Below are 15,567 nucleotides of genomic sequence, written 5' to 3' on the forward strand. Positions count from 1 at the left end.
TTCTGCCTGTAAGAATATGTTTATTAGGTAATGTTGTGGTATAGGTCATAAGGTCAAAAAAGATATTATTGCAGGTCATTGTGCCCCCCGGAGAACAGCAGGCACCACATCCATTCTAAAGATCACATCTATGAAATTTCTTCAGTGTGGAGAATTTTCTTTATCATAAGGGGCTCCACACAATTGCATTAACTTTATTGGCCTTGATGTTTTTCCTGAGGAGAAACAAAAGCTAGTAGTAGTCATAGTTGACATTTGCTCCATGTCTGTAAGAGGTGGGATAGCGAGGACCCATGGGAGAGTTCTCATCATAATGATGCTGACGTCCTTGGTCTCTGGAGCGCGCGTAATCCTGCCAGTAAGCCAGATCAGCCTCTAGCCTCTGAAAGGAAAGAGACAGATCCTCAGACATTGTTTCTTAAGGGCAGTCAGCTGCTCTCTGACATTTATATGAATATAAGGGAGTTTGAAAAGATGCTGTGACAGAGCTACATCTGCCTCAGAAGAAGCATGTATGACCTTGCCAACTCTGATTGTTAGCTGTAAGGAGAGAGGTGGGTAGGAATTGGTAACAATAAACTTGGTGGGAATGAAAGAAACGTGGGGGGGAGGGACAATTACTCAAACAACTTTTGAGTTCTCAGAACTGTTGTAACTCCAACCCATATTTGGCAACCGGAACACCTTCTCAATAACCTCAAAATACACATTGTTTGACATGTAGTTGGAACTCCTGGGAATATTAAATACAGTACATATGATTTTGCAATTAGGTCCCACCCCCCCAAAAAAACAGAAGTGTTACTGAGACTTCTTTAGGTTTGGTTGACTGATATATGCAAATACGTATTATTCATAGCACATAAAGAGCACACAGAAAATGCAGCTGATTAATCCATCTCAGGGATGAGAGTTTTCCGCTTTTCGGCGGATTTCCGCTTTTTCTGAGCGAAAATCGATATTATGCCAAATCCGTTGAGATTTTTTTTTCATTGAGGGGGGTTGGGGTATGTTCCTTCGTGATACTCAAGCGTACGACGATGTTACATATTTACATTTTCGCCATCTTTAGTCTCGCTAAGTCTCGCGGTAGAATATGTGTTATCTACAATGTAATTGGCCAAAACATCGCATGATAGCCAATCATAACAGTTCTTACAAGAGTGTGGGAGAGAACAAAAACCAATCATAACAATTCTTACAAAAGTACCCGCATCGTTCTATTTTATCGAAACTTGCACATGTTCATCGTCGCCGCGCTTCAAAAATACGTTTCTCTCTCGTATCGGCTTTTTTACTCAAAATGCCGAATACAATTGACAAGCGAGACGAAGCGAAGGTACGTGAAACCGATGCTGGTATAAAAAACAGAGAGACAAGCTGACGAGCTTTTGTCTTTGGCCAAAAGGCTGAAGAAGTCGAAATTATTAAATGAAAATGAGAAGTGACTGTGAACTATAAATAATTGTATAAAGTGTACATAGACATTATCCCATAAACGTAGCATTCGTTTGATTGAATACATTGAACATGTATATGATGGTCAGTAAATCTGAATTAATGCTGACAGTTTTGAAAACTTAAATATTTCAAAAGACTTTGAAATCATATGCAACTAATGAGGACATAGGGTGACTGACCTTTTCTCCCTAAGAAATTTTATTTAATATATGAACATTTTGATAATTAATAAAACTTGCGTTTAATGTGAATTTAGTTTGTCATTTTTGTTGATCATAAATTATAACCATACCCTTGAATGTAGAATGTGATTTTATTTTGAATTCAAACAATACTCCTATTGATTTGAAACATATTTTCATGTAAATATATAAAAAGACAACATTTTTTTTTTATCTACTACAGCTCAGATTGCAGGAAAAGTGGTTTGTAAGGCCTTATTTTTCAAAATTTTCCTATCCCTCCCAGACCCCCGGCTTCGGGCGCCATCTTGTTTTCTGCTTTTTTGGTGACCACCCACTCTCATCCCTGCATCTGTATTTGTATGATCTCTATAAATTAATTCACAAGTCCTGCTTTCAATAAACACCCTTGATCATGAACGTCTTCATGGAGTCAGAGTGGTACTAAGATCTTTAACTCACCGCCTCGTCATACCCCATGTACATGAACTGCTGGATCCACTGCTGCACATCAGGACGGCTACGGTCCCAGAGGTTCCTCTTAGGTCTTCGGAGAGATGCCAGGAACTGCTTGGCCTTAGTGGGAGGAACTGCTACAGCTGCTGCTGCATTCACCTCACCCTCCACTAGAGAGAAACCAAGAGCTCAGGAGGACAAGTATTGAAATGGACTAAATGGTCAGATTACAGCCATGAAAAGGAAATTGATGTATTACGGAAAAGGCTTGAATGATGAGAGCTGAGAGCAGTTAAAAGTGAGCAAAGTTTAGCTTGTGAACAGCAGACTATGACGAATGATACTGGAGCTTCACGCACCTTCTCTCTTCAGAATTTTGTGCAGAGTGCTCTCGCTGGATACATCTGGAAACATTTATGAATAAAATAGGATGAGTTTCACATCTTCAGCAACTTCTTTAGGAAGAAAAAGCATGTGGGAAGGTTATCTTACAGTCTCAACTGAATTATTCCATTGTTCATGAGCACTGATTTCCATAGCGTGTACACTGCACATTCCTCAGCACTGAGCACACAGCTACAGGCATATGGAGGTATTTAGCAGAGATTGTTTACAGGTGCCCCCCAAAAAAGCCTGAACAGTAGTTATATACAATGGTGGTGTAGTACTCAAGTAAATTGATGATCTTAAAATCACCTTCAGCTCACATTATTTTATGCTTGTGATGCCATTTTCTAAAATACACAACTGTCAGAAACCCATCATTTCAAGGTATTTTCTTTCCTTTCTCTTCTTCAAAAAGCCTACTCAGATTTTCCCCATCTATTATTATTATTATTATTATTGAACATCAACCAGCAGTGGCTTGTGACCACTGCTGGTTGATGTTCAATAATAATAATAATAGATTTTGGTGGAGCAGGATGACTTAATTTAATGACAAAATTATGTTGAGAGGCTATCAAACATGACTTTTGCTCACACTGCAAGGCTTAATGCTCAATTCCGATTTTTTTGTGAAATCCGATTTTTTTGTGAGGTCGTTCACATTAACAAATATATGCGACTTGTATGTGATCCTCAGTATGAACGAAAAGCGACCTAAAAGTGTCCCGCATGCGCATTGCAGGATACGACGACGTCACACACAGTGAGCATGGCCAGTGTTTACGGAAGTAACCTAAAGTTTCCTGTGTATGACAGTAGCCAGCATGGAGTACCTGGCGATGATGCAGTTGTTGTTGCGACGGAGCCAGAACATGCACAATAGCCTGATGTTAAGGAGGAGGTTGAGAAGGAAGAGGGCAAGGGTTTTGGCTCAGGCGTTCTGCGGGGTAGTGACTGCAACCTCCGTTCAAAGGAACATCAAAGCCATGTTGTTGTAACTTTTTTTGAGAGACCCGCCGCCTACTTCAGCGCAGAATAGTGACATTTGTGGCTTGTTGATGACATGTAAGTCGGATGAATGCGACCTGGCGGTTCAGACTGAAGTCGCATATGAAAAGATCGGATAGGAATCGGAATTAGGACCACATATCCAAACGGCCTGGGTCGGATTTGAAAAAATCGGATCTGTGTCGTTCATATTGTCAATAAAAGATCGGATACAGGTCACATATGGGTGAAAAGATCGGATTTGAGTCACTTCAGCCTGCAGTGTGAACGTAGTGTTAGTTACTATAAAGTGAATTTATAGGACAACCCTATGATAGAGTTGAGAATCAGCATACAGACTAGCAGCTTATTATAAGTGGTTTTAGATGAATCTTTATTAGATTAGATTAGATTAGATTAAACTTTATTGATCCCTTTGGGAGGGTTCCCTCAGGGAAATTAAGATTCCAGCAGCATCATTACAGATAAACAGAGAAAAGAAATAGAGAAAACTTCTAGATAAATTATTTACATATACAAATATAAAAAGAATAAGATATGGGGAGGGAAGGGGGGGTGGCGGCAGGAGAGATAATCTCCTTATTAATCTGTGTTCAAGGTAATATCACTAACCAGGTCTGACACATTTCAGCAAAATTTCCAGCCAAACTACATCTGCACAAAGACCTGAAACTAGCACTATCATTTGGGCATTGGAAAAAGGGAGGGAATTTTTTTTCTTCTTTTTCTCAGCCTTTGCATGAGAAATAAATGTTTCACACATTTCTAATATTGCACTGGGTGGCACTGATCTCCGTTTCAGTAGCCCTCGGCCTCTTGCCTATTACATAGCTAGGGTTACAGTGGGGGGGCAGGTCCTCTTGTAACCATGGGAGTTTGACTCCCTACTAATCTGTATTGTGGCATGCCTCACCAGATGGCACTAAATACCATTTTTATGGTGGTCTTTGGTATGACCCAACTGTGAGTAGAACCCATGATCTTCTGGTCAAGAGGCGGATATGCTTACCACTGGGCCAACTCACAGCCAACTCTAATATTAAGGGTCTGGTTAGTACTGGGACAAGAGACTGCCTGGGAAGACCAGGTCCTGATATGGGAGGACTTTCTAATATACGGACATTACCCAGTCCATAATCCCCTTTCCCTTTCTCAAGCTTTGCAATATATCTTGGAAAAGAAATGGTTCTGGGCATCATAAACACACTGCCTGCACTTACACTTTGCCTTTTTGCAGAAATGTATTAAATTTCATTCCGATGATTTGCTATAAAACAAGATCTTTGAATTTAGCATCAGCAAAAACAACTAATTTAAAATTTACAAGAGAGTAAAGCAGTCCTTTGCAGTCATATGTTCAAAGTTCAAAATCGAAAATCCAAACCTTGTTTGGAAGACCATAAAATGTTCTAGGTATTAAAATAATGAATTGCTTTATGTGGTAGTTTCAGCAGGTAACAAGAGAAAGATGCAGAAGCAGATGATTATTTTTCCACACACACAATACAGACTCTATGAATAAACAAATGGAAATCGGCCCCAAGCTTACATTGACCCATCCCTTTTGCCTGGTCAATTTGTAATTGTTTTTCTGTTATGATGTAACATCACTTGCCTGGAACATGATCATGTCTTGCTTCAGCTTCACCCTGATCTTTAAACATACCCATGTTCTTTTCTGGCAAATGCTTTTGCAGCATCAAGACAAACACCACTCACCTCAAAAACAGCATTCTCCTGTTGGCTGTAAGGATTCTCAGCAGCCTCTTATTCACCACTCAGTCAGCAGTCATTTCAGATGTTTCATGCTTTCATACTTCAATATGTTCATACTGAGGGAACCCTCCCAAAGGGATCAATAAAGTTTTATCTAATCTACTGTTGTGTTTAAATTTGTGTGATGATTTGCAATGTGGTGGTGTAGTGGTTAGCACTGTCGCCTCACAGCAAGAAGGTCCAGGTTTGAGCCCCGTGGCCGACGAGGGCCTTTCTGTGTGGAGTTTGCATGTTCTCCGCGTGGGTTTCCTCCGGGTGCTCCGGTTTCCCCCACAGTCCAAAGACATGCAGGTTAGGTTAACTGGTGACTCTAAATTGACCGTAGGTGTGAATGTGAGTGTGAATGGTTGTCTGCAATAATTCTGCAGTGTTTTTGTTTGTGATCAATGCTTACAGCTATTTTTTTTTTGGACTACATAAGAGAATATTTATCGTTTTTGCACTGTCTTGGTAGCAATGTACAACTGTAGCACCAGAAATTCATTGTATATAGATGGTGAAAGCAGTCTTTAGGTACATGACAATAAAGCTTGAAACTTCTATTACAGTAATCCCTGTTCTCCACTGCAAATCGTCCCATGTGCGCTTCCCAAAATGTTTAGCTATTATTATACATTACCCACTTATTCCACAATGTGTGGAACATTCCAAATTTCCAGGAACATCAGTCTTCCTGGACTGAAAAAAAGTGAAATCTAGACTGTTTATATTTTCCACTTATGGTATGTTTAATTCTATACTAAGCATGTACAAAGCAAATAATGTGACTGTAGTTACTTACTATTCAGAGATACCAAAGGCATTACAATCATCTCCATCTTGCCTAAAATTATGTCTAAGATCACTGAGGCAAAGCCTTGCATTGTATATTACCAGTGGAATATAACAGATACTACATGGTATTCTAACAGAGCATACAGTTACCCAGGTGAAATAAAAATATTTGTTTCCATGACTTTCAATAAGGAAGATACCTGCATGATAGACGATGTGATAGACTACCTGCTCTTTACACAAGATATGCAGGTGGCTTCTAAAGGGAGCTGGAAAAGCACAGTGTATTAATCGTACCGCACAGAGCATAGCAGAATAACCTGCAGGTTAACATGCCTCAGGGCGCCAAGGCATTTTTCTAAGTGGTGAAATCTAGAAGAGCATCCATCCATCCATTATCTGTAACCACTTATCCTGTTCTACAGGGTCGCAGGCAAGCTGGAGCCTATCCCAGCTGACTATGGGCAAGAGGCGGGGTACACCCTGGACAAGTTGCCAGGTTATCGCAGGGCTGACACATAGAGACAAACAACCATTCACACTCAAAGTCGATTTAGAGCCACTAATTAGCCTAACCTGCATGTCTTTGGACTGTGGGGGAAACCGGAGCACCTGGAGGAAACCCACGCGGACACGGGGAGAACATGCAAACTCTGCACAGAAAGGCCCTCGTCAGCCACGGGGCTCGAACCCAGGACCTTCTTGCTGTGAGGCGACAGCGCTAACCACTACACCACCGTGCCGCCCTCTAAAAGAGTAATTTAACATCTTGTCAGACACACTGGTTCTGTTACATTTACATTAGAATTGTGGTGTAGACAGCAGGCTGGGAAAGACACAGATATGACAATAAGCGCTGAGCAAGCTGTCAGCTTGAAAATAAAAATATTTGATGGTAAGAATGGGGCGGCACGGTGGTGTAGTGGTTAGTGCTGTTGCCTCACAGCAAGAAGGTTCTGGGTTCAAGCCCCGTGGCTGGCGAGGGCCTTTCTGTGCAGAGTTTGCATGTTGTCTGCGTGGGTTTCCTCCGGGTGCTCCGGTTTCCCCCACAGTCCAAAGACATGCAGGTTAGGTTAACTGGGTTGTCAAAGGATGTAACCTTCAGTAATTAGCTTCAGAATTCATTAATGGAAAAACTTCACAACCAGGAAGCTTTTCTTATAGTTCCCAAATAGGCCAAGCACTTTTTGGCTGCTTGTTGCAAGTTTGAAAGGAAAAAAAAAAGTTTGGGGAGGGGGTGTAAGGGGGAGTGGGGTTACTTCTTAAAAATACATCTTGTATAAAATTAATTATTCTATCTGCATTCACTGGATATGAGCAATCACATGCTTTGATTGGCTACTCTACTACTAGGCTATCAGCTTATATACCATGAGTAGAGAAAAACAAAATAGCGGAACGTGTTGCTGAACCAACCGAGGACAAAATAAAAACTCTACTTGAAAACAAAACCCCAAAAAATACAAAAAAGCAACAAAATCTCATCTCATCTCATTATCTCTAGCCGCTTTATCCTGTTCTACAGGGTCGCAGACAAACTGGAGCCTATCCCAGCTGACTATGGGTGAAAGGCGGGGTACACCCTGGACAAGTCGCCAGGTCATCACAGGGAAAAAAGCAACAAAATATGAAATAAAAATATTTGATGGTAAGAACGGGGCGGCACGGTGGTGTAGTGGTTAGTGCTGTCGCCTCACAGCAAGAAGGTCCAGGTTCGAGCCCTGTGGCCGGCGAGGGCCTTTCTGTGCGGAGTTTGCATGTTCTCCCCGTGTCTGCGTGGGTTTCCTCCGGGTGCTCCGGTTTCCCCCACAGTCCAAAGACATGCAGGTTAGGTTAACTGGTGACTCTAAATTGACCGTAGGTGTGAATGTGAGTGTGAATGGTTGTCTGTGTCTGTGTGTCAGCCCTGTGATGACCTGGCGACTTGTCCAGGGTGTAGCCCGCCTTTCTCCCGTAGTCAGCTGGGATAGGCTCCAGCTTGCCTGCGACCCTGTAGAAGGATAAAGTGGCTAGAGATGATGAGATGAGATGAGATGAGATGGTAAGAACGTAATTTTTTTTATTTTCCAAGAATTATTTCTGTAGCATTTTTCACAAATTGCTACTGTCATTTCATCGGTTTGTTTACATTCTAAGCAGAAATTATTTTGTTGGACGTTTTGTATAAAGTTTTTATTTATCAAATTTGCAAATAATAAAAATGCTCTGTTTCTCAAAATCCAGTGAATGTGGATAGAATAAGTTATTCCACTCAATCTCATTGTACATGGCTTATAGCCAACTTGGCGCTATGGTATGTGCCTCGTCGGCTATCAGCTCATGTACGTATGACTCGATTTCGTGGAATAACTGTTAATTATACATAAGGAATAATACATTTTTGTGTCAGCTATTTTGTTAATTGAATGAAATGAATTTAAGTATGAAAAGTAAATCTCTTCCTTTAAGATGACATTAAGTATGCAAATAGTTCTCTCTACTGAAATAATGAAAGTTAGCTCTGTGAAACATGGTGTTTGGGGATAATGCTCAAATTCGTTGTATAAATCATACAGTTTAATCTGGTGGAAAAATAACATTTATTTAATAATAAATCAGAAAAGTTGAATGGAGACCTACAGAGATAACTATGAACGACCCACAACTTGATTTTTCGTGGTAAGCTTGACATTTGTGTGAAAGTGTCCAGAGAGAATTGTGAGTGATCGGGCTAGATGAAGTGGGGAAAGTAAATGACTGCCTGCCTGTGATGTGGTTTGTTAACTGTTTGCAAAATCATTTAAACTGGGATTTGTTGCTCGTTCCTTTACTTGCACAGGTATTATTGTAGCAGTTTCTATCTGCCTGCGAATATATACAATATATTTAATGTATGCAAATGTGTTTTAGGCAGCAGACGGGAACTTAAAATGGCATTTTATGTCAAGTCCTGAAGACCTAAGAGTCCACTGCCAAATTGCATTGCAAATATGAAAAAAAAAAGTTTATAGAGTTAATAGATAATATGGCAATTGCAATGGCAATTTGTTGTGGCTACCAGGAAAAAAAAAATTCTGAATATGGAATGAACTACAGATTAATTACATTTCTTGAGTAAAACACTAGAAATACAAGAACAAACAATGCACATTTATCACCAAGAGATCCAGTTTATATTGTTCTGATTTTAAATGTAAAATCATTGCATCATCGTCCATACCAGTTAAAATTTACTTGTGCATCCTTGAAACCTATTTATATCCAAAAGCACATTTTCAAAGTGTAGTTTCACAATCCCAGGGACAAACTCAAAACTGATTTGATGGAGAAGCCGTGTAGAAAGCGAGCACCATTAAACAAAGAATCCTCAAGAAAGAATTTGCCCTAATACTTTTCATAAAAGTTTGGGCCAAATATGCATTTCATTGTTCATGCATATCTACAACCAGTTACAGAGAGCAGAATATCTATGCTTCAGTCTGGGTTTGTCTCAGAATACAGATAAATGCACTTTGTAATCTTTCTAATAGCTCATGGGCAGAGAAGAAAGTTTTAACTGATATCTGTGAAAGGAAGCATTTACCTGAGAGAGCCAATAGAGTTATTATTGCCAGGAAAGTAAAGAGCTGTAGGTAAAGTTTTGGGTAGACCATCGTGGACTCCTTTCTTCTTTTCTCTGTCTGCACTCGTTTACTGCTGAGGGTCCGGATGCGGAGGAGGGAAAAAGAGAGGGGGAGAGGAACTATGCAAACCCTCCCAGTGGAAACTTGGTCAACCTGAGGGGGAAGTACTGCAAAACCAAAAGAAAAGGAAAAAAAGGTGTGTGTGTGTGTGTGTGTGTGTGTACGTATAATCTGCAACACACAAACAGGTAAAAAAAAAAAAAAGTAGCTGTTGCTCTCACACAGTCAGAACGCAAATTTCCAGCTGTTCTAACTAACATCTGAACTGGTGGAGGGGAAAAAACATGAACCCATAAACTGTTTTAAAATTTATCTCGGTAGTGAATTCAACTTGTGAGGTCTCTTTCCTTTTCTCAGCAAATAAGAAACACCACATAGAAATGTGAACATAAGTCTTGCACAATGCATTGTTTATTCATTCATCTTTAGTAACTGCCTGGTCAGGGTTACTGTAGTTTAAATTAGGCAACTAGTTTGTTAAAATAGAACCAACTACAGTTGTTTGAAAATATCACAGGACACGTACAAACAAATATAATAACTGCATGAGCAGGGTTAAAGGCATTCCTGTGTACAGCTCTAGCTGAGACCAGTTATGAAGTAAGTGTGTGTGTGTTTGTGTGTGTGTGTGTGTGTGTGTGTGTGTGTGTGTGTGTGTGTGTGTGTGTGTCACCCTGATTTCTGCCTTGCATCGTGTTCCTGGGATAGGCTCTGTAAGAGATAAAAGTAATGACCGCTTAAACTGAACCGGCGTGCAAGTTGCTGTGCTGTTTTTTAAATTTTAATTTTACATTTTTTGGAATATGTAAAGAGTGAATTATGTAGGTTATAGTGATGTGTAGGTGGTGTAGTGGTTAGCACTGTCACCTCACAGCAAGAAGGTCCTGGGTTCAAGCCCAGTAGCCGACGAGGGCCTTTCTGTGTGGAGTTTGCATGTTCTCCCCGTGTCTGCGTGGGTTTCCTCCCACAGTCCAAAGATATGCACGTTAGGCTAACTGGTGGCTCTAAATTGACCGTGAGTGTGAATGGTTGTTTGTGTCTCTATGTGTGTGATGAGCTGGCGACTTGTCCAGGGTGTACCCTGCCTCTCGCCCATAATTAGCTGGGATAGGCTCCAGCTTGCCCCCCGCGATCCCGCATGGGATAAGCGGTTACAGATGAAATAAACAAATAGTGATGTATTGTTTGCAAATGAATCGGCTCTTCTTAGGTCGAGAGCCGACTCGCTTATTCTTGCTCATATGAGCCGTGCTTACACACACACTCACTTTAATAGGAACTTGTTCTTGATTCTAAGCTCCCCGTTCTTGACGGGCAGGAGTGGAACCCAGTGTGTTCTTCTGCTGTTGCAGGCTGATGCTTTTCTGCTCACCACAGTTGTAAAGAGTTGCTATGAGTTACTATATCCTTCCTGGCAGCTCAAACCAATCTGGCCATTCTCCTCTGACCTCTCTCATCAACAAGGCATTTCCACCCACAGAACTGTAGCTCACTCAGTGCCGGCGCCAACCAGAACACACCGTACTGCTCTCAGCCAGCCAGAACACACCGTACTGCTCTCAGCCAACCAGAACACACCGTCCTGCTCTCAGCCAACCAGAACACACCATCCTGCTCTCAGCCAACCAGAACACACCATCCTGCTCTCAGCCAACCAGAACACACCGTACTGCTCTCAGCCAGCCAGAACACACCGTACTGCTCTCAGCCAGCCAGAACACACCGTACTGCTCTCAGCCAGCCAGAACACACCGTCCTGCTCTCAGCCAACCAGAACACACCGTCCTGCTCTCAGCCAACCAGAACACACCGTACTGCTCTCAGCCAACCAGAACACACCATCCTGCTCTCAGCCAACCAGAACACACCGTACTGCTCTCAGCCAGCCAGAACACACCATCCTGCTCTCAGCCAGCCAGAACACACCATCCTGCTCTCAGCCAACCAGAACACACCGTACTGCTCTCAGCCAGCCAGAACACACCATCCTGCTCTCAGCCAGCCAGAACACACCATCCTGCTCTCAGCCAACCAGAACACACCGTACTGCTCTCAGCCAGCCAGAACACACCGTACTGCTCTCAGCCAACCAGAACACACCGTCCTGCTCTCAGCCAACCAGAACACACCGTACTGCTCTCAGCCAGCCAGAACACACCGTACTGCTCTCAGCCAGCCAGAACACACCATCCTGCTCTCAGCCAACCAGAACACACCGTACTGCTCTCAGCCAACCAGAACACACCATCCTGCTCTCAGCCAACCAGAACACACCGTACTGCTCTCAGCCAGCCAGAACACACCGTACTGCTCTCAGCCAGCCAGAACACACCGTACTGCTCTCAGCCAACCAGAACACACCGTACTGCTCTCAGCCAGCCAGAACACACCGTACTGCTCTCAGCCAGCCAGAACACACCGTACTGCTCTCAGCCAGCCAGAACACACCGTACTGCTCTCAGCCAGCCAGAACACACCGTACTGCTCTCAGCCAACCAGAACACACCGTACTGCTCTCAGCCAGCCAGAACACACCGTACTGCTCTCAGCCAGCCAGAACACACCATCCTGCTCTCAGCCAACCAAAACACACCGTCCTGCTCTCAGCCAGCCAGGGCACACCGTCCTGCTCTCAGCCAGCCAGGGCACACCGTCCTGCTCTCAGCCAGCCAGGGCACACCGTCCTGCTCTCAGCCAGCCAGGGCACACCGTCCTGCTCTCAGCCAGCCAGGGCACACCGTCCTGCTCTCAGCCAGCCAGGGCACACCGTCCTGCTCTCAGCCAATCAGGACACACCGTCCTGCTCTCAGCCAGCCAGGGCACACCGTCCTGCTCTCAGCCAGCCAGGGCACAACGTCCTGCTCTTAGCCAATCAGGACACATCGTCCTGCTCTCAGCCAGCCAGGGCACACCGTCCTGCTCTCAGCCAGCCAGGGCACACCGTCCTGCTCTTAGCCAATCAGGACACACTGTCCTGCTCTCAGCCAGCCAGGGCACACCGTCCTGCTCTCAGCCAGCTAGGGCACACCGTCCTGCTCTTAGCCAATCAGGGCACACCGTCCTGCTCTCAGCCAGCCAGGGCACACCGTCCTGCTCTTAGCCAATCAGGGCACACCGTCCTGCTCTCAGCCAGCCAGGGCACACCGTCCTGCTCTTAGCCAATCAGGGCACACCGTCCTGCTCTCAGCCAGCCAGGGCACACCGTCCTGCTCTTAGCCAATCAGGGCACACCGTCCTGCTCTAAGCCAGCCAGGGCACACCGTCCTGCTCTTAGCCAATCAGGGCACACCGTCCTGCTCTCAGCCAGCCAGGGCACACCGTCCTGCTCTTAGCCAATCAGGGCACACCGTCCTGCTCTCAGCCAGCCAGGGCACACCGTCCTGCTCTTAGCCAATCAGGGCACACCGTCCTGCTCTCAGCCAGCCAGGGCACACCGTCCTGCTCTTAGCCAATCAGGACACACCGTCCTGCTCTCAGCCAGCCAGGGCACACCGTCCTGCTCTTAGCCAATCAGGGCACACCGTCCTGCTCTCAGCCAGCCAGGGCACACCGTCCTGCTCTTAGCCAATCAGGACACACCGTCCTGCTCTCAGCCAGCCAGGGCACACCGTCCTGCTCTTAGCCAATCAGGGCACACCGTCCTGCTCTCAGCCAGCCAGGGCACACCGTCCTGCTCTTAGCCAATCAGGCCACACCGTCCTGCTCTCAGCCAGCCAGGGCACACCGTCCTGCTCTTAGCCAATCAGGACACACCGTCCTGCTCTCAGCCAGCCAGGGCACACCGTCCTGCTCTTAGCCAATCAGGGCACACCGTCCTGCTCTCAGCCAGCCAGGGCACACCGTCCTGCTCTTAGCCAATCAGGCCACACCGTCCTGCTCTCAGCCAGCCAGGGCACACCGTCCTGCTCTCAGCCAGCCAGGGCACACCGTCCTGCTCTTAGCCAATCAGGACACACCGTCCTGCTCTTAGCCAATCAGGATACACTGTACTGCTCGATTGTTACACTCTTACAGCACAATCTTTCAGTCGGACCGAGTTAAAGTCCGGCTTCAGTATGAGTGATAAAGACCTGCTGACTTCTCCTGACACGAACCCGAGCGACTCTCCGCTGCAGCAGCAGCAGCTCTCCCCCGCGGGCTTCATCGCGCTCTCGGTCTCCCTGGGCTTGATCATGATTTTCGGCTTTTTGAACAACTTCCTGGTGCTGCTGCTTTTCTGCAGGTTTAAGCAGCTCAGGACGCCGGTGCACGCGCTGCTGCTCAACATCAGTGTGAGCGACATGCTGGTGTGCGTCTGCGGCACGAGCCTCAGCTTCGCGTCCAGTGCGCGCGGCCGCTGGCTGCTGGGGCGCGCGGGCTGCATGTGGTACGGCTTCAGCAACTCGTGCTTCGGTGAGCAGAGTATTTCCACTTTTATAACTCATCAGCATACACTACCGTTCAAAAGTTTGGGGTCACCCTGACAATTTTGTGTTTTCCATGAAAAGTCACACTTTTATTTACTACCATAAGTTGTAAAATGAATAGAAAATATAGTCAAGCCATTTTTCTGGCCATTTTGAGCATTTAATCGACCCCACAAATGTGACGCTCCAGAAACTCAATCTGCTCAAAGGAAGGTCAGTTTTATAGCTTCTCTAAAGAGCTCAACTGTTTTCAGCTGTGCTAACATGATTGTACAAGGGTTTTCTAATCCTCCATTAGCCTTCTGAGGCAATGAGCAAACACATTGTACCATTAGAACACTGGAGTGAGAGTTGCTGGAAATGGGCCTCTATACACCCAGAGCCGGCCCGTGGCATAGGCAATATAGGCAAATGCTAAGGGCGCTGCGTCCATCCAGGGGCGCAGAAACGGGGGGAGAAAAATTATGACTTCCACTATTCTGAAAACGAGTCAGCATTATAATGTCTTAGCCTAATTTAATTGTACAGCAAAGTCAGGGTGCGATTTGTCAAAAAAAAGCGGGGTGTGGTGGTGGTTGTTAATCATGAAACAATAAGCGCTCAACAGTGGTTCGCCTTCGGGCGCGCGAGTGCGCATCCACGGCTATTCTCTGTTTTGGCCATGTAATAGCCTAAGTGCAAAGTGTGCCCAGGGGCGCCAGGGGCGACCAAAACCCCACCAGAAAGGAGGGATGGAGTTATTGAATGGAGATGAAGCATCAGTGGTGTACAGTGTTTTCAACCACTGTGCTGCCGAACTCTAGTACCGCGGAACACTAGTGTGCCATGAGATCACCAAGTGCACCGTGGGAAATTATAGAATGGCTGTATATTGTAAATATTGGCAACAGCGTTTTAGTTTCAGTCAACATTTTCTATTGGTGATGTGCCTTGAGATTTTTTTCATTGAAAAAAAAGTGCGCCCTGGCTCAAAAAGGTTGAAAACAAGTGTAGCCTACACAGCAGTGGTCGGTGATTTCCTTATGCCTACTAAAAATGCACAGTGATACACTCTAAAAAATAAAGGCGCTTCAGTGGTTCTTCAAATCTCTGGATGGTTCCATGGAGAGTCAAAACTCTGTGATGAACCATTACATTATGCGAAAGGTTCTTCACATTGGAAATGGTTCTTCAGAGCCTGGCATTCTCTTACCATTTGCTGGTCAATGCACATAGGCTATGTTTACACAAATCTGTCTTCACTGCTCAAACAAATGGTTTAAATGGTTCTTTAAAGAAGTGTTGCATGAACGGTTCTTTGAAGCCCTGAAAAAAGGTTCTTCTATGGCATCACCCTGAAGAGCCGGTACTGGCCCCCTTATTTTTTAGAGTGTAGGTTATAAGGGGGGCGGGGGGAGCGGTGCTCATCGGGGAATGAGAGGCTATCCAACGCAAAAAGTAGCCCAGACTACAAGT

General features: G+C 44.7%; 2 protein-coding genes across 2 annotated transcripts in view; one reads left to right on the top strand and one right to left on the bottom strand.

Annotated features, from left to right (window-relative positions):
* Positions 1-15,567, bottom strand: part of ecrg4a (ECRG4 augurin precursor a) — a 25,768-nt gene continuing 10,201 nt past the window's right edge. Inside the window, exons 2-5 of the mRNA XM_060929675.1 lie at positions 9,607-9,813; positions 2,459-2,503; positions 2,106-2,269; positions 1-382 (exon numbers count right to left, since the gene is read on the bottom strand). Of these exons, the coding sequence (XP_060785658.1) occupies positions 233-382; positions 2,106-2,269; positions 2,459-2,503; positions 9,607-9,813 (566 nt within the window). The 3' untranslated portion in view covers positions 1-232. The remainder of the gene's footprint in view (positions 383-2,105; positions 2,270-2,458; positions 2,504-9,606; positions 9,814-15,567) is intronic.
* The window catches only part of tmtops2b (teleost multiple tissue opsin 2b), a 27,969-nt gene continuing 26,151 nt past the window's right edge, over positions 13,750-15,567 (top strand). Inside the window, exon 1 of the mRNA XM_060929674.1 lies at positions 13,750-14,098. Coding sequence (XP_060785657.1) covers positions 13,762-14,098 — 337 coding nt within the window. The 5' untranslated portion in view covers positions 13,750-13,761. The remainder of the gene's footprint in view (positions 14,099-15,567) is intronic.

Source organism: Neoarius graeffei, chromosome 9 (genome assembly GCF_027579695.1).
Source record: "Neoarius graeffei isolate fNeoGra1 chromosome 9, fNeoGra1.pri, whole genome shotgun sequence".
Taxonomy (NCBI): Eukaryota; Metazoa; Chordata; class Actinopteri; order Siluriformes; family Ariidae; genus Neoarius; species Neoarius graeffei.